General features: G+C 35.0%; 2 protein-coding genes and 2 non-coding genes across 4 annotated transcripts; all 4 read right to left on the reverse strand.

Annotated features, from left to right (window-relative positions):
* Window positions 1–335: 335 nt before the first annotated feature.
* LOC115714020 (uncharacterized) lies at window positions 336–8,688 on the reverse strand. Its single transcript, XM_030642530.2, has 7 exons — window positions 8,558–8,688; window positions 8,390–8,468; window positions 3,007–3,056; window positions 2,727–2,869; window positions 2,160–2,382; window positions 1,314–1,485; window positions 336–665 (listed from the first exon to the last, which is right to left on the reverse strand). The coding sequence occupies exons 1-6, from the start codon at window positions 8,558–8,560 to the stop codon at window positions 1,315–1,317; spliced, it is 669 nt and encodes a 222-aa protein (XP_030498390.1). The 5' UTR covers window positions 8,561–8,688; the 3' UTR covers window positions 336–665; window position 1,314.
* Window positions 8,689–10,695: 2,007 nt separating this feature from the next.
* On the reverse strand, window positions 10,696–10,891 carry LOC115715424 (U2 spliceosomal RNA). The gene has a single exon (XR_004011295.2). It is a non-coding gene; the product is annotated as a U2 spliceosomal RNA (small nuclear RNA).
* A 778-nt stretch (window positions 10,892–11,669) lies between these two features.
* On the reverse strand, window positions 11,670–11,865 carry LOC115715401 (U2 spliceosomal RNA). The gene has a single exon (XR_004011275.2). It is a non-coding gene; the product is annotated as a U2 spliceosomal RNA (small nuclear RNA).
* A 2,419-nt stretch (window positions 11,866–14,284) lies between these two features.
* On the reverse strand, window positions 14,285–18,804 carry LOC115714022 (DEAD-box ATP-dependent RNA helicase 32). Its single transcript, XM_030642531.2, has 8 exons — window positions 18,241–18,804; window positions 16,862–17,137; window positions 16,418–16,741; window positions 16,136–16,330; window positions 15,896–16,051; window positions 15,364–15,794; window positions 15,109–15,263; window positions 14,285–14,880 (listed from the first exon to the last, which is right to left on the reverse strand). The coding sequence occupies exons 1-8, from the start codon at window positions 18,607–18,609 to the stop codon at window positions 14,537–14,539; spliced, it is 2,250 nt and encodes a 749-aa protein (XP_030498391.2). The 5' UTR covers window positions 18,610–18,804; the 3' UTR covers window positions 14,285–14,536.
* Window positions 18,805–19,110: the final 306 nt, after the last annotated feature.

A 19,110-nucleotide genomic window follows, 5' to 3' on the forward strand; every position in this document is an offset into this window, starting at 1 on the left:
TTTGTAATTTTTTTTTGTTTTTGTGAAATAATCCTAATGAATTTATGTTTGATCCTTTAAAAGACTAACTTAATGATTACTCTCCGATGTACATATAATTTTAATGATGTCATTTAATCTTACACAAAAAAATCCTACAAACAAAATCCAAAATTTTACCTTCAATGAAATACACTCAAAATACAAAACCACATAATTTGTTTTCAAGTTTAAATCTTATTATTAAAAAATGGTAAACATTAGACTCGCCCAATAATCCTTAAATGAAAAATATTGTGAAATTAGTAAAACAACAAACAATTCTTCATAAAGAGTAAAAATAAAACTAGAAAAAATTAAAAATGAAAACTTCCATCTTTTGCATTTATATTGTTATGATGTTGTTTAAGGAAACATTGATAAAGATAAGTCAATAATCATCATTAGTACATATGACTTGTCAAAATTGCCAGAATACCATTTATCCAAAGCAAAGTTCTAAAGAGAATAAAGTGTTCTATAGAGAAATTAAAAAGAAGCTGTACACTTATGGCCATAATATATCTAAACCCCCCAAAATGAAGAAGAAGAAAAACAACGAGTCAATAGTTGTCATAACCCGAAAAAAGGATTCAACACCGAGTGCATTCTGGCCTTTCGAAAACCATAGCTTATGTCCTCTAAACCTGAAATAGACAATGCAGTTGAGATTGTGAATTACCAAAAAATCGAATGATGAAAGAAACAAAATGAGATGTAAAGCAAAACTAAAATCTATTTGAGCAACCGAGAGCAGAACTCAATTCCATGTTATTCTTCTCCATTATAGTTTCAAGACTAACAAATATGCATGCGAATCAAACTTACAAAAAACTTAAAGATGCTTTGACTATTGTTCGAAAGAATCAGCAACGATCATGATAGAATAAGAATCCTTTTTAAGGGGTGAGTGTCCATTGTATGTCGATCAAACATTTGTATTCTCCCCAAATGAAGAAACATTATCAACCATTAATCATTCAAAACGAGTAACGAAAGGGGGAACACCATAATTTTTAAACATCATCGTCATTTCTACTAGGTATTCCGAATGTAATTCATGGTGTTAATAAAAACTTCACAGAAATATCGTCTCATTCTTTAATGGTATTTGCACACTTTTCACATAAAAACACTCGACATGCCTATCACACAATGCTTTTAAATTTAGAGGAACCATCTTAAAATTAAATGAATTTGATTAGAACATATGGAAACACGCATCTTACAAATCATAAGAGAAAAATATTCCAACCAATGCAAAACAATTTTTTTCAGTAGTGATGGAGAATTACCTTATCGGGTTGACTTAACATGAACTTCAATAAGGTCATCATCCTCCATTCCCAAAGCTGCAGGAGTTGATTCTGGACCTACTGTATCACCGTCAAAACGAAATGCTAGAGTCTGTCTGTCAAGCTTAACTTTATCGGCATATAATTTGAATAGCCTCTCAAACTTATCATCCTACACATTTGAAGAACTTAAATTACTCAATAATATAAAACAGGAAACTTAAATTACTCAATAATATAAAACAGGAAACTCAAATTCTATTTTTGGGATATGTATAATGGAAAATTGCAACTGTAAGGAAATAAAATAAAACAATCTCAGCTTAACCAGAGATAAATTAAACAAAGCATTCTAAAATGCAAAATCATGGATCAAGTTCTTGCACGCATAGAGAATGGTTTGATGATGACTGAGAAGTGAAGAACCCCAAATGTAGATCCAAGCTTAAAGCCACTACGTGAGTACCATATAAAGTTCTATTTATACTGAAGAAAATTGCAGTAGCCAACACAAGTTTGAAGGCGATAAGTTTTGCCAGCTGAATCCTGAATGTATCAGCTTTAATCATAGTTTGCGTTCATTGAAAAGCCTACACAATTTCCAGGCCTCAAGGATGCCATTTCTATCAGCTCCCTGAATTCTCTCAAAGTCCGATAAAAACTTAATGCTTCTACTTGTAATTACTAACATTAGAATGATATATTTCTTCCCTAAAACCTCTATGTTAAGAAAACCATAAAATTGCCAAAACCCAAAGCACAAACTTTGACCAATAATTAGAAAAATAAGTTATCATGTATAAGAGTACAAACAAATCAGGGTCACAATTTTCTAAGAGAATATACCATGTATATACGAAATTGCTTTAGTCCATCTTTGTCCTGGATAGAAATAACTATTTTAGCTCTTTCAGCACATGGTTTTGAAGGTGGCTTTGGGTTATCTTCAGCAGCAGCATCCAAAGAAAGCTGCAATGATTTACTGAGCTCTTGCTTAGCAGACTCTTCTATAGCTTTCAGTACATCTTGGGTTGATTGAGCAAATGATACTAGCTCTTTATTCTTTAATCTGCATGCACAAGGGCATTTGATCAGAAAAAAAATGTGGTGAAGCTCAGGAAAACAATTTAACAGTAGCCGAAACAGAATGGTACTTCAATTTATTATATGCTAGCACACCATACTAATCCTAAAGCCTAACAGAATGGTACTTAAATTGAAACTGTCTAAACTGTGAGAAAATTAAATGAAGCAACATAACAAGTAACAGTTCAAAAACTATTTAATTCAGATATAATAAAAAGGAAAGTTGTCAATCTGTTTTGATAAGAGATCTGTATACTTGGAAGGTTTAGCCCGAGCTAACACATTATTTTAGGGATAATAAGAAGAAAGCTAAATTATTTTTTATACCTCAACTCTTTAATGGTGGAATTCTCAGCAAGAATCCTAGCATTGCGAGAAATTTTGGGTGGAGGCGGAAGCCAGTCCTCATTTTCCTTTTCTTCACTATCAAGTATATCAACTACTTTCCCATTTCTCACCACCTTCTCAACCTAATACCATATGCTTCAAACTGTCAAAAAAAAAAAAAAACCAAAAAAGGACAGAGAGAGAGAAGTCCATTTCAAACCACTCCTCTCCCAATCAATCCTACTTCCATGTATTCACAAACAGAGAAGAAATTCATTACCTCAACTTTCCTCCTTTTTGGAGAAGCTGGACAGGGACTCAACTCATCATCTGTAAGTAAAATTTCAAGCATCAATTTTTTATTTTCATTTCATTTCAAAATCTTAATCAAGTAAAGTTTGAAAGCAGAGAAAACAGAGAAAAAATGCAGAAATGCAGAAATGTTGAAATGCTCAGCTCACCAAACTTTGAGGCTGGCCCAGACTTTTATATTCAATCATTGTACCGTACAAGAATATTCTAGAGTAATGATTGTACAATATTTACACGTTTTTACAATTGCAGAATCAAATCCTAACAGAATTTGTTAGCCTAGGAAAAGTAAAAGATACACCTCAGCACAGTAAATACAGGGAAATATTACAGTGGTAAAAGATGGTTAAATTCATTTCTTAACACCCCATCTCAAACTAGATGGTGTCTCAACAACACCTAGTTTGTCCACTAAGAAATGAAACCTGTGGTTGGTAAGACTTTTTGTTAAACAGTCAGCAATTTGATCACTGGATGGTACATACCGAACTTCAAGAGCCTTGTTTAGAACTTTATCTCGAACAAAATGGACATCCAACTCTATATGTTTTGTGCGTGCGTGGTAGACAGGATTTGCAGCTAAGGCACTTGCACCCATATTATCGCACCATGTAATAGGTGTGTGATGAAGAGGGAACTCGAATTCTGTAAGGAGTGCTTGAATCCAAGCAATCTCGGCAGAAACTTGTGCAAGAGCACGATATTCGGACTCCGTACTAGACCTTGACACTACGGCTTGTTTCTTGGATGACCAAGAAACTAGTGTGTCTCCAAGATATACACAGTAACCAGCTACGCTTCTTCGATCATCGGGACAACACGCCCAATCAGCATCTGAGTAACCCGTGATAGCAAGTCTATCAGATACTTTGATGTGCAAGCCGTGGTACATGGTGCCTTTGAGATACCTTAAAACTCTTTTTGCAGCAGACCAATGTGAAGAAGTTGGAGTCTGTAGAAACTGACTAAGTTTGTTTACTGCAAATGAAAGATCGGGTCTGGTATGAGTGAGGTATTGGAGGCCACCAATGAGACTTCTATACTCAGTAGGATTCAAGAGAGTCTCCCCATCTGACTTTGACAATGGTTTGCCTACGGTCATTGGAGTCGAACATGACTTCAGATGCTGCATTTCAGTTCTGGTTAATAATTCCTTGACATATTTCCCTTGATTAAGATAGAGACCTGTTTCATCTCTATGAACTTCGATCCCAAGAAAATAATGTAAGGCCCCTAGATCTTTCAAGGCAAACATGGCATGAAGCTTGTCGATGAATTGGTTAAGTTTGGCAATATTATTTCCAGTCACTATAATGTCGTCAACATAGATTAGCACCATAATAATCACACCTGGAACTTTGTAGAAGAATAGAGAGGAGTCGGCTCTAGAATTTCTGAACTTCCAGTTGATGAGTGTGCTTTTTAGCCTGTCGTACCACGCCCTCGGTGCTTGTTTTAGTCCATAGAGGGATTTAACAAGCTTGCATACATGATCTGGTTTAGATGCATCAACAAAGCCTTGGGGCTGTTCCATGTACACGTCTTCTTGTAGTTCGCCATTAAGGAACGCGTTATTCACATCAAGCTGTCTAATGTCCCAGTTTTTAGCTACAGCAATGGTAAGAATGATTCTTACTGTCGATGCCTTCACAACAGGGCTGTAGGTCTCCCCAAAGTCAATGCCGGGCCTTTGATTGAAGCCTTTTGCGACTAATCTCGCCTTGTATCTTTGAAATGTACTATCAGCATTCAATTTCACTTTATACACCCACTTATTACCAATAATATTCATTCCTTCAGACTTTGGAACTAAAATCCAAGTTCCATTCCTCTTGAGTGCAATCATCTCAGTTGACATAGCCTTATTCCAGCCTTTATGTCTAAGAGCTTCTTCAACCGTGGTAGGTTCTTCATAATCACAATTCCATTGAGAGTGTCCCATGTAGACTTTAGGCTTAAAAATCCCTGCCTTAGCTCTAGTAATCATTGGGTGAGAAGGGGTTGTAGGCACGATTTCTTGTGGAGAGTCGAGAGAACCAGCATTGACATTACCAAGAGATTGTCTCGAGTAACCAACACCACTCAAGTTATCAGTAGAACCACCTGGACTGTGTGAATCTGCAGGTAACTCATCAAAGAAACCAGGTGAAGTAGCAGAAGGAGAGTTAACCCGAGTTACCTGGTTTTGATCACTAGGATCTGTTTGAGCTGTAGCACCTTCTCCAGGGACTTGAGACATTGTATCAGGTGAGTTGTTCTTTTCTGAGTTGCTGGACATGGACTGGTTTAGAGACTGAAACAAGACAGACCAAGAAGGCACACTAACACACACAGACTGTTCAGGTCTATAATTGTTTAGAAATCCGGTTTTGAATGGAAAGTCCTCTTCATTGAATATAACATTCCTGGATATATAGATTCTACCCGTGGAACTAAGGCATTTGTACCCTTTATGAGCATCACTATATCCTAGATTTATGCACTTGACCGAGTGGAATTGGAATTTATGTGTTTGATAGGGACGAATGCACGGATAACATGCGACTCCAAAGACTTTAAGGAACTTGTAGTCTGGTTTCTTTCCATGGACAATCTCATAAGGGGACTGGTTTTTCAAAACTGGTGTGGGTAATCTATTTATTAGATACACAGCAGTTTGAAATGAATCCCACCAGAATTTCAAGGGCATGTGAGCTTGTGCCAAGAGTGTCAACCCCATCTCGACAATGTGTCGATGTTTTCTCTCGGCTCGCCCATTTTGAGCTGAGGTATGGGGACATGAATGTTGGAAATCTATTCCATTTTGAACAACACACTCAGCAAATGACTGAAACTCACCCCCCCAATCGGTTTTGAGTGATTTAATTCTTCTCTCAAACTGGTTTTCGACCAGCGTTTTGAACTGAATGAAGGCTGAGAGAGCCTCGTTTTTGGTTTTGAGGGGATATATCCAGGTGTACCGTGTGTGGTCATCAACAAAGTGTATGTAGAACTTAAAGTTTGTGTTGGAAACAATAGGTGCAGGACCCCACAGGTCTGTATGAATTAAATCTAAAGGACCTTTGGCTCGACTGGGATTGTTATTAAATGGTAAGGCATGCGATTTGCCATATTGACAAGCTTCACAGAAGGTATCTTTTCCATTAACAACAGGTTTTACATTAAGAGTATTCAACACAAGACTCAAGACACGACTAGAGGGGTGGCCCAATCTCTTGTGCCACTTATTCCTCAAGACAACAGACTTAGATCCAGCAACATGCTGATCTTTTGATTGAAAAGCTACACCAGTAAACGGTTTAACAGACTGAAAACTTAAAGACTCATGCGAGTTGGTGGCTAAACTCCCTTGTCCGTCCAACCCGATACAAACCATCTCTAATTGTCCCTTGGAGAAGCACTCTCTTTGTGTCCAGATCCTTCACAAAACAATGTTTGGCAAAAAATTCAACAAATACGTTATTCTCAGATGTTAGTTGAGATATGCTCAGTAAGTTCTTAGTGATGTTGGGAACATGTAAAACATTATTAAGAACTAAGCATTTGTTATCCACAGAAACAAGAGAGCTAGTGCCAACATGAGCAATTTTTAAGTGATTACCATTGCCAACAGTAAGTGTTTCCTCACCATTGTACTCATTCTTTTGAGTCATGTTGCTGGTATCTGCAGTGATGTGGCTACTAGCACCCGAATCAACGTACCAAGCTCCATCCTCTACCATCTCAGGTGTTGCAACAAAAGCCGAAGCACCATTGTTGTTTCCACCTTGAGAACCTTTGCCATTCGAACCAGAATTCCCGGCGATGGATCTGAACCCATGTAACTTTCATCGTATCGGTTGTAACAATAAGCTGCAGAGTGTCCGTAGCGGCCACACACTTGACAAGTCGGTTTCGAGTTATTACTCCTACCACCACCTCTTCCTCTGAATCTGCCTGGACCTCTTCCTCCTCTTTGATGACTAGAATTGCCACGGCTTCCAGTACCCATGTGTGCTGAGTGACTCCCTTTGTTTCCAGGATAGTTGGGAGGTTTAGTAGCAGCTAGATTTGCAGAAGGAGAAGACAGATTCAAGTTCTTGGTAGCTCCCGAAAGTGTGGTTAATCTGTCAAGTTTGCTATCAAAACTTAGCAAAATATCTTGTAACTCTTGCCACGATGTAGAGTTCCTTGCTTCAACTTGAAGCACAATCGGTAGGTACTCAATGTCGAGTCCTGAGAGAATATTTGATACTAGTTGCTTTTCTGGGTAGGGATCACCAGCCAAAGCAAGCACATCAGCCCATTGACGCTTTTGTCGAAGATAATCGGCCATGGACATAGCACCCTTCCTTGCTGTTTGGATCTTAGTTCGGTAGTCATCCATTTTCACACGAGAATGGGCACCAAATAACGTCTCCAAGGCCTGCCACAGACTCGAAGATGATTCACAGCCCATCACCTCCGTAGCAATGCTTTCCGTCATCGATCCGTAGAGCCATCCAAGCAAAGAATCGAAGTCATTCACGATCCAGATTTCAAACTCTGGATTAACTGTAACACCTTCTTCTCCTGTCGACGAATCTGCAGGAAGGAACTCCACTGGTCTAACTTTGGTACCTTTTAGGTATCCATCCAATCTGTGACCTCGGACGATCGCAGATACCATAGTCTTCCACAACGTATAGTTGTTTCTATCAAGCTTCAAGGCAAAGGGTTGATTCAAAGTGGTGACAACCTGAGAACCTACAGCACTTGCCGAAGGAACTGATGACTGAGCCATGACGCTGGAGATGCTCTGTTCACCTGAACGAGCTGGGGTTTGATCTGCCATGGAGCTGAGTTGAGAATAGGCACCACCGGTGCAGGTACTGCTCTGATACCAAGTTTGAAAGCAGAGAAAACAGAGAAAAAATGCAGAAATGCAGAAATGTTGAAATGCTCAGCTCACCAAACTTTGAGGCTGGCCCAGACTTTTATATTCAATCATTGTACCGTACAAGAATATTCTAGAGTAATGATTGTACAATATTTACACGTTTTTACAATTGCAGAATCAAATCCTAACAGAATTTGTTAGCCTAGGAAAAGTAAAAGATACACCTCAGCACAGTAAATACAGGGAAATATTACAGTGGTAAAAGATGGTTAAATTCATTTCTTAACAAGTAATAGTTTCAAAGTTCCAATAAGAACTACTACTCCTTCAAGTAGAAACTATCAAATTTCACTTATTTCCCCAAAACCAAATCCAACACTAATCACTATTACATGAAACTAATCAAAAACGATTCAAGCTTCAATCTTTCTAATCAAACCTAATAAAAAAAACCATTACAAATTTAAAATAGATAGTTAGGGTTAAAACTCACCGTCATCGAGGCAAACGAAATTGTGTGGTTGAATACGCCTGTAATCGAACAAGGGCTCTAATTCTTCGGTAAAATCATCCTACAAAACAAAGAATTAAGACCCATAAGAACAAGAAAAGAGAAATTGAAGAATGAAATTCAAAAACCCTAGCTTTTCTGAATTCTTACCATTATGATGGAAAGGTTTCTCAATTCGAAAAATAGCGCCGAAACCCTTGAGCTGAATTGGGAAACTCAAAATAAAATAAACAGTTTTGGTTTGACTTGGTTGAGAAGATTCAATCCCAGTCGGCAATTTGGTTGGGCCTTCGTGGGCCTGTTTTATTTTATTGGGCTTTTTTTGGGGGGAATTTGAGAAAAAGGGTTATTTCAAAAATACTCAAAAACAATAAAAAATTACGTTTTTAGGTAATTCTGAGTTTTTTATATTTTTACGGGCTTTTTTTCTGACTATTTTACCCCATGAACTTTGACATATACCAAATCATACCCTCTGAACTTTAAAGGTCGTTAAAAATGCCCCTTGAACTATTGAGATTGTTGGATTAAAGGACTTTTTTCCAATTTTAATAAAAAAGTGTAACATGGATGAAAAAACAGAGGGCATAATTTAGTACATGTTAAAGTTCAAGGGACATGATTTGGTAGATATCAAAGTTTGGGAGCATAATTTAATACATAAACAGTCTTTGAAATAGTAAAACTGAATGAAATTTGACAAAAGTCCTTAAATCCAACAATTTCAATAATTCAGGGAGCATTTTTAACGATCTTAAAAGTTCAGGAGGCATGATTTGGTACATGTCAAAGTTCATGGGACAAAAATCCTAATTAGCCTTATTTTTAAGCTCCAGAAATATAGTATAATATTGCAAAAACATGAAAGAAATGTTGAAACAACACAAAACTGTAAAAATATAAATAAAAAAAAGTCTGTATAAATATAAAAAAAAAATTATTTTTAAGTGTATTGTGTAAATTTTTCTTCAAAAAATATACAGAAATTTAAAATCTATGAAAAATTCATTTATCTATATGTGTTGAACTACAGGCCCGGTCCTGTGCATAGGAGAGCTGGGTCTGTGCCTAGGGCTCACCTAGTCCAGAAACCAAAAAAAATATTTTTCACTTTTAAGATTATACATATTTTTTTATTGATTTTTAAAAATATCACATTTTTCTAAATAAAAACCCAAAAATAATTTTTTTTCCTATGACCCACTAAGTTTCAAGGCTGGCTGACGTTTGTTTGGAGTTAATGACATGAAATAGAATGGAAAGAAAACAACTTTTGTTTCATTCATTTGTTTGGTTTCATTTTAAAATATTGGAATGTCATTCATATTCTAGATATGATTTCATTCCTTTCAACCAAACACCCCTTGATGAGGTATTTATTAAGTGAGTTTGAGTTGGACGGAATAGACTTTGAGGGAATATGAAACCCAAGTGTTGGAGGAGATTTACATTACTATTATTTTAATTTGAAAAGTAGGAGCTAGTTGGAAACACAAATCCATTGGTCATTAAAATTTAATTTAGTTTGACATTCCAAATTTCCAATTCCCATCAAGTCTAAATCTCATACCAAACGTCCAATAAGAGACTGAATTGGAGGGGTGCCCCAAGTCCATGCAGTGGTGCAAAAACTTGGATGAGTCTTGTTTGGTGCTATTATTATTGTTGTTGTAGTCATTGAGTTTCTGAATTTTTTTAAGCTGATGGAAGCTTTATTATGTGCTATTTTCTCTCTAATCGACACTTATAATATTGTAAAGTAAATTAAAAGAGATTGGGACATATCTAAATATATAAATACTTCAACTTATTCTTATTGTCATGACGGTACTTTGTCTTATTTTTATTGTCAAATTCAAAATTTTTAGAGAACCACTCGAGCCTAACTCAACTGCGCGTGTGGGAATCTTGGAATCGAATTATATAGAGAATTGAGCATGTATATCTTTCTATTCAAAGTTCTCATATCATATATAGGATTAACCACACATTAGGACTCATGGAATACTTCAAGTTTGGATTTTTAATGGTGAAAAAAGTAAGAAAAAAAGCACTTGAATCCTGAAAATACAAGTGAACATAGTAAACAACTTTTTTTATCTTCATTGAAAGGCATAAAAGCCGAGATAGCAACAAAGTACCAATACAATCTCTTTTAACATGAGTCAAATTGAAGCTAGAAAAAGATTTGAGGTGTTTTGCATCTTGAAGAAGCATTGTTTGCTTTCCATTAAAACCATGATAACGATTAAAGCAATGAACTACAAACAAAGATTGAACTAAGATTGGAGGGGTGCGCCAAGCCCATGCAATAGTGCAAAGCATGGGCGACACTCAAGAGCCCCAATAGCAAGCTATTGTGGTGGACTCTTCCCCTTAAAAAATAAATTTAATATCGTGTGAGCCATTGACCCACATATCAGATATTAAACTGATAAGAACAGATACTACACTTGATCTTAGCCAAAAGGCCGAGAAAGGTATGATTTGTTTAAACAATGGACTTGGGTTTTATTATTCATTATGAGCTGATAATATAGCTTGTAATCAATGTGGGAGAAAGCAAGGCTTCTTAATATACTGATCATGTCACCCCAAATTAAAAGAGGCTTAGAAAGTCATTCATTTATTTTATGCAAGTCAACTAAAGACCATTACAAACAATCCAAGCTATCTGCTATGTGTTAAATAGTGTTTTATGTATATGAGAACATGAATATTTTTCCAAATAAATTTAATTTCATTCCACTAAGATTCAATCAAACTTCACCTGAAAAGCTCATTTCTCCAAATGCGTGGTTCTTTTCTTTCTTACCATAACTGACAAAAACAGCTAAGTTCTCATGAAATCACTATCTTAAAGCTTGAAATTACTTGAAAATGAATAAAAATATAATTATAGCAGAAACAAGACGAATTCAGGTGTATGAGTTTTACAACCTTAGTTAGAAGTATTTATTCTTTATGATTGCCATTGCCATGATAGTACTCATTTTTCACTAGTATATTTATGCTTAGATTTCAGTATTGCAGCCAATAGTATACATGGAAAAACAACTCTAAACTCTCTCTACCATAGTTGTGAAACTCTATACTATTTTCATTATTGATGAAAGTAACCAATGAGTAGTGTGAGCCCAAAGCTCAATTCAAAGCTAACAACATCCTTGTCAACTGAAAACTTGAAGCAAAAATGATGAGTGTTAGAAATTTGGAGAAGATGTAAAGAGTGGGAATTCCAAGCAATCTTGAACTAAGGTTGGAGGGGTGCGCCAAGCCCATGCAATAGTGCAAAGCACAGGCAACACTCAAGAGTCCCAATAGCAAGCTATTGTGGTGGACTCTTCCCCTTAAAAAATTAATTTAATATCGTGTGAGTCATTGACCCACATATCAGATATTAAACTGATAAGAACAGATACTACACTTGATCTTAGCCAAAAGGCCGAGAAAGGTATGAATTGCTTAGGCAAAGGACTTTGTGTTTTGTAAGACACTAATGAGCTGCTAGTGTAGTGTGTAATCCATGTGGGAGTATTCAGAATTGATTGAATTACTAAACAAGAATATTACGTATCATTTTTTGGCAATATTATCTTGAGACTATACCATGCATCAACAAACAACGTTGACCATGTTTAGTAGTACAGTAGAACCTCTATCCAAGAATACACTTGGGACCAAGTAAATTATATTCTAATTGAGAGGTTATAACTAAATAGAGTTACACTAGAAAAAAAAAATTAAAAAACCAAAAAATATCAATGTTACAATAATAACAATAAATAATCATTAATACTATATCATAATAGAAATATTTTAGAGTAAATATAATTTCATATGTGTATTATAATTTAAAATAAAATTATTAATTTTACATAAATAAATTTATAAAATACATGTATATATTTTATTAAGATGTAATTATTCTTATATAGAGGTATATTTTGTTAATACGGGACTTAAAAAATGTATAACTAATTACAATTTAGAGGTTATTCTTATTTATAACTGGCCCAAATCGGGACTTGATTTTTTTATAACAAATTAGAGGTTATTCTTGAATAGAGTATTCTTAAATAGAGGTTCTACTGTACCTTTCTTATAAAAAAAACATTCCCATATGTTAGAAAATAGAAAGATGTGCTGTATTATTATTGGTGCAATTTAATATCGAGTCTTAATAATGATTATAAAAAACTATTAACTATTTATAGGATGCTACCGCATAAGAGTGCCAGGCACTATGGTGTTTTATAATAATGCTCTAAAAAAATACGGGAACACTAGACATATCCTAAACTTTAATGTAGATGTGCTAAATTTCCTCAACGCAATTGCTTCTTTTTTTCTTCATTCAAACATCTCTAATTTCATATAACGCTATCATCTAGTGTTCTTTCATCGGGTATTGTTTAATAATCATCAGGTGCAGAAAAGATTTTACATCTAAATTTGGAGGTTGGCTTCAATTCCATTACCACAGATGAAGTTTTCCAATCAATTAAACAAACTTAAGTGATTGATTATGCTACTCCTGCTGTTGGTACTGAGAATTCATGAAGAAGATCTTGAAGATTATCTTTGAGTGATTGAAGAAACAACTTCATCAAATGCTCTAAGAAGGTCTTCAAGATTATGATTGTAAAAGTCGTTTAAATCAATATAAGAAAGAGATTTTAGATAGATTAAAGCAAAATTTTACACTAACATACAAAGTGTATAGAGAAAAGTTTGATGGGATATAATATATGGAAGAAAAAATATCACTTTGAATCTTTGTTTGATCTCTTCTCTTCATATATACAAAATAACCATATATATATATATGTAAAGATATAATGTTAATGTTTGTATGAGTTCTCTCACTTAAGAAATGCTCATAAGAAAACACTACATCTGTATGTCATAATTTTTCCAACTCAAATATTTTCTTACAGAAATTTATAGTAAAATTGGTGAAGAATTATAAATAATTGTTGTTGTTGTTCTACCTTTCAATTCTTTTCAAGTATAGTCATTGAGTTTATGTATTTATAGATGTTGAACACATTGTAATCATAAGCTACTTTGAAAAATAAAGCTTAAACCATTCAAATACTTTTCACTATTGAGTTGTGTGAATTGAGTTTTGTGGTGTGTGTTCTCCGATTGTTCTTGGAGTAATTTCTGTCATGTGAGATCGAGCTCGAGTTTCAACATATTCTGTTTTAGGTCCTCTCTAATATAAAGCTATAGAAGAGTGAATTAAAAGAGATTGTTAGTTAATCAAATGAGAATTTTAGAGTTGTTTTTGTTACTTACAACAAGTATAGACATGGAGAATTAATAAGCATGTATGTTCTATTCAGGTTTCTATGAGGTTTATTCAGATAATTTAAAACATATAAAAAGAAGAAAAAAGAATTGAGAAATAGCTTTATGTAAGAGAAATGCTAAAAAGTGGTACCTAGCATTTTCTTAAGTGTCATATTACTATTAGTACAATTAAAAATTGTGTCCCATATAATTTAATGTAATAATTTTCAAGAAATATAGCTAACCACTCGTAAGTCGCCACCTCTAAAAGGTGTTAGACACTACTGATGTCTAATAACAATGCTTTTTATATAAATATATAGAGAATTACTAAAAGACACCACTGATGCCTAGCACCTTCCTCGGTGTCATACCGCTATTAGTATAATTAAATATCGAATTCTATGTAACTTAAAAAAATAGCTTTTAAGAAATTCGCTAGCTATTCGTAAGACGCCACCTATAAAAAATTCTGGACACTACTAATGTCCAATAACAATGCTCAAATATATAGGTTAGCAAACAATATACATTATTTTATTGTAATTAATAGTGTACTCACACATAGGCCAAATCTAATGGAAAACAAAGTGAGCACTCTCATGATCTCATCTTTCTATTATACTAAAAGCAAAATTGGTACAATACAACTTGTCTGTCAGTGTCAAAGCACTCTATTAATTATGAAAACAAGGATTAGTAAATTGAATATATTAACAAAATTCAACTTGTAAAGCTCAAACAGTAAATTAAATATTTAGACAAAATTGGTTGGACTAGGCAGGTTTAGATTAGATTTCAATACCCGATCGATCCATGTTTGTTTCCCTCTTAAATTTTGTTCATCGAGCTTAGCAATTTGAGAGCCAAAGCTTCTTGCTCCTGTAACGATATTGCGTCAGTGTTGATACTAGCTTTACCCCCATTGTCTTCTCCGTCATCACTCTCGCTATCGAAGTACTTCTTCGATCTTTTAGCGCCCTTCTTCTTCCTAGATTCTTCTTCATCAGAGTCGTCCTCGCCATCATCTTCTTCTTCATCTTCTAGTCTACCTTTTCTTTTCATCTTCTCCTTAGTTCTCTTTTCTTGGAGACGCTGGCGTTCGAGGAGCTTGTCTTCTTTGTCCGCAAGCTTCATCTCTTCCCTCAAATTTTTGTAAAATTCTTTCTTCTTTTCTGTAAAATGGGAAATCGATATTAAGGGGTTTTGTTTTGTAAGACTGAAAATTAATATGATAACGAGAAATGCTAAAGGAAACTCATGATGCCAAGCATCTTTATGGGTGCAATTCAATATCGAATCTAACTTATTTCACTTTGGTAATGCTTAACCACATAAAGTTGTTAAGCATCATGATGTCTCGTAACAATGCTTTATGATAATATGAAGTTAGAAGGCCATACCTTGATCAAGCAGCGCTGAATCGCTACCGTTCATGTGAGCTACCCTTGCAAGTGGAGGTAATGAGTTGCCCTCCTCATCAAAGACAACTCTGGTTCCCACGGGTCGATGCACATTGATCTTCAACTTCTTTTTCTTCAAGACTCTAGTCGGTGGTCTGCAATAACAATCAAGCAGAATTTCTTTTTTTAAAAAAAACACCTTTAAAGCTCAATATGCACTAGCAACCAACAAAGAATGAAAAAAAAATGACATACACGACATCTGCGATTTTGCTTGCTGAACCATCTTCAATTTTGGTGTTGTCTACGAGAACCACATTGGTGTCGTCCACTTCCTTTGTCTTGAATTCACTGATATCAAGTTCTTCTCCAGGAAGATCGAGTTCATCCTCATCCTCATCAGTAGAATCTTCTGGTTCGACAAGAGAAGGTTTTCCTACTATATTATTCCCTTTCTTAATTTTTTGATTTAGAAAACGCAGTTTTGGAGTTAACGGAAGACCCAATGATGCTGAAAACCCATCAACTGGCAGTTTCATCACATCGAAAATCTCTTTGTCTCGATTTTTAAGAATAGACCGTACATATGTTGTGACAGCCCTTTGAGCTTTAGGTAGCAACTCTGGATACTTGACTAGCAAAGCTGATAACAGCCCCGTAACTTGTTGCACTCTGTCTAGTTTTACCTAAACAAACAGAATACCTGTTACTTTAAAGTGATAATACACAAAACAAAACTATTCAAATTCAAACTGGAATGAATATACTGTACTTGCAAGTATAGTACCTTATAAGTTTTTATGGGTATTTTCTCTTCTCGCAATTTATCGAGCATTGTTTTTTCTGATGGCAAAAGAAACATAACTGATTTCCCGCAAGAATCATATCGAGCAGTCCGACCAACTCTATGTATGTAAGTTTTAATGTCATCAGGGCAATCCACCTATGCACAACAAGACCCATCTTAGATCCAATCGAAATTATTCAATAGTAAATTTCTGTTTGAAGAATGAATTATTATCCTCACCTGAACAACCCAGTTAACAGCCTTGTTAAAATCAAGGCCTCTTGAACCTACATCGGTGCAGAACAGAACAGATCGTTTTTCCTCACAGAAATGAGAATATATAGCCATTCTTTTTATCTGCTTCATTTTTCCATGAAGACATTTCAAGGGTATTCCAGGACGGAGCTTTTTGAACGCTTCAAAGACAAATGTTACCTGCAAAAATAGTCCAAAAAGGGTGAAAAAAGAGCTAACAAGTCAGAAAAGTATATCACATTGATAAAATTAAAGCAACAAGATAACCTGTTTGCGACTTGCGAAGAACACTAAGATCTTAGAGTTAAGATTTGACTTTATGAAACTCCACAACATGTCTAACTTATGTTCTGCAGGAACAATAATTGCTCGTTGGTTCAAACTCGTAGGAGTGGCTGTATCAGACTCCTCATGCACACTAAGGTACTCTGGATCCTTTAAACTAAGTCTTGCAAGGTCTTGAACAGATTTCGTTTGAGTTGCAGAAAAGAGAAACGTTTGCCTTTTCTTCGGTAGCTGTGAAATGATGGCATTTACAGCTTTCTTAAAACCGACATCAAGAATGCGATCTGCCTCATCAAGGATCAAAACCTGTTCCCTGGGTAGGAAATTCCCCCCAAAATTAGATAAAAAGAAAAAATCTTTGCCTTAATTTGTGCAAATAAACCAATTAAATGTTGGAAATAAGAACAATAATAACAAAGTTAAGACCTGAAGTTGTGAGCAATCAAAATTTACAGTCTGATCCATGTGTTGAAGAAGACGACCAGGAGTGCAGACCAATATATTCATATCGTTCACATGCTCTTTCTCCATGTCTACATCTTTGTGACCACCAATTAGAAGACCAGCACTAAAATTATGGTGCCTTCCAACTGATCTTAATACATCAAAAGTTTGATTAGCTAATTCCCTTGTGGGAGACAGAATAATGCTGCCAACTCCATCCTCACGGTTATATCTCTCGCGATACAGTTTCTCCAAAACCTGAAATCAACAGAGTTACAGAATGTACAACAAAAGTTGATTCTCTAAGAGCATTGAAAAAGAGTTTAAAGAAATAGACAGAAACAAGGAATAGTTAGGAAGCACTAATCGGCTTCTGATGGTTTCTTCATGCTAATATTCTTCGACAATATAATTAAAGGGAAAATTCTATGGTACACCCCACTAAAAGGGGTGTATGTACCTCATAGTTATTTAATATATCCTACAAAATATTGATAAATTTAGAAAAATTTTACACACTAAAAACAGGGTTCGAACAATTTGTTGCACACGTGACTCTTTTATATTATACGCGTGTGGACTTTGTAACACTACTTTCTATATTGTAAATAATTCCGAATTTCTCAAAATTTTGCAAGATGTCTTAAATACCTAAAACATACACAATTTTCATGGATGTTGAAATATCGGAGCAATCTTTTCTGGACCCTAATTAACGAGTCCAGATAATACCAGTAAGCCGTTTCTACCCATGAAAAATATATCACCAGATTAAGCAATAATCAGTTATCAATATTGGCAGCAATATCAATCACTCTCAGATAATAAAACTACTCAAGTACTAATCCATAACAACTCTAATTTTCTACATATTCTTGTGATTACATACAATGAGTGAGTTTTGATCCAAACACTATAACTGATACGTAAAAATTCCTAATATTCATTGTCTTCTTCTTTCTCATGCTAATTACTATAAACACTCACTCATTTCTCAAAGTTCACTCATACTTCTCATTTACTCAGCAAACTCAAACACTAAGGTTATGTTTGGAAGTTAGATTTTAGTGAAAAAAGAAAAATACAGAGAAAAAAATAAGTTTCAAGTTCGATATGAAAAACTTTGTTGAATTTAGAGTTTTTCTATACAATTTTTCATTCCATACCAAAATCCAACTTCCAAACATAGTCTAAGCGTTTGTTTGGTATGCCGTGTATACCATATCATATTTTTATTTAAAACTATATAAATATAAATTAAACACAATTTAATCCAATGCAATACAATAAGACATACCAAACGAACCGTAAACCCTAACTCTAAACGAAAATGCATCAACAACAAAGAAATTCGAACTCACCGGAATAATAAATGCAAGAGTTTTCCCGGAACCGGTTTTCGCCGCGCCGAGAATGTCCCTACCGCAGAGAGCATGAGGCAAAGCCGCTCTTTGAATATCAGTCATCTTAATGTATTTTGACTCCTTCAAACCATCCTTTGTCTTCTGAGAAATCGGCAACTGGTCGAACATGGTTACTCCCGAGTAGCGGGAGAATAATGAGCCATCGATTCGGCCAACGGGTTCGCCAGAGCGGAGAGGAGGAAGAGCTAATGGGTTGGAACCGGAATCAGGCTTCTGCGATTCAATCCATGAGTTGAGAAGTTGGATTTCGTTAACCTCTGAGAGTCTGTTTTGGTTGCGTAAGGACTTGGATTTGGGCTTTCTCATGGTTTTATGTGAAAGAGATGAACACACACAGTGGTGGAGTGAGGAGAGTGAGATCGACGGCGACTGGTACTATTACCGTGGCGGTGGCCGGAGATTGAGGAGAATAAGAAGAAGAAACGAAGGGATAGAGGGAATTTAGGGTTTAGGGTTTTTCTGTGTATTTTCTCATTTTTATGTGTAAAAATAAAATTCATAAATATATTGGATAAATTGCACCAAAACCTCTAATATTTTTATTTTTCTTACATTTAATTCTCAAAACTTAAATTTCGCAGTAAAACTTCAAAATTAGAAAACTGTTAGTAATTTACAGTTTTTATCGACTTCAGGTATTAAGTGTCATGTTGAATTGTTCATAAACATGGTGTGTCTACAAATATAAGCTTAGATTTGAGTGTTGTAGCCAATAGTATACATGGAAAACAACTCTAAATTTAGAAAATGCAGAAAAAAATTATAATTACACTTTGATCTTGACAGTTTTGAGTAACTAAAAATTAA

The sequence above is a fragment of the Cannabis sativa genome, chromosome 4 (assembly GCF_029168945.1).
Source record: "Cannabis sativa cultivar Pink pepper isolate KNU-18-1 chromosome 4, ASM2916894v1, whole genome shotgun sequence".
NCBI classification, from domain to species: domain Eukaryota; kingdom Viridiplantae; phylum Streptophyta; class Magnoliopsida; order Rosales; family Cannabaceae; genus Cannabis; species Cannabis sativa.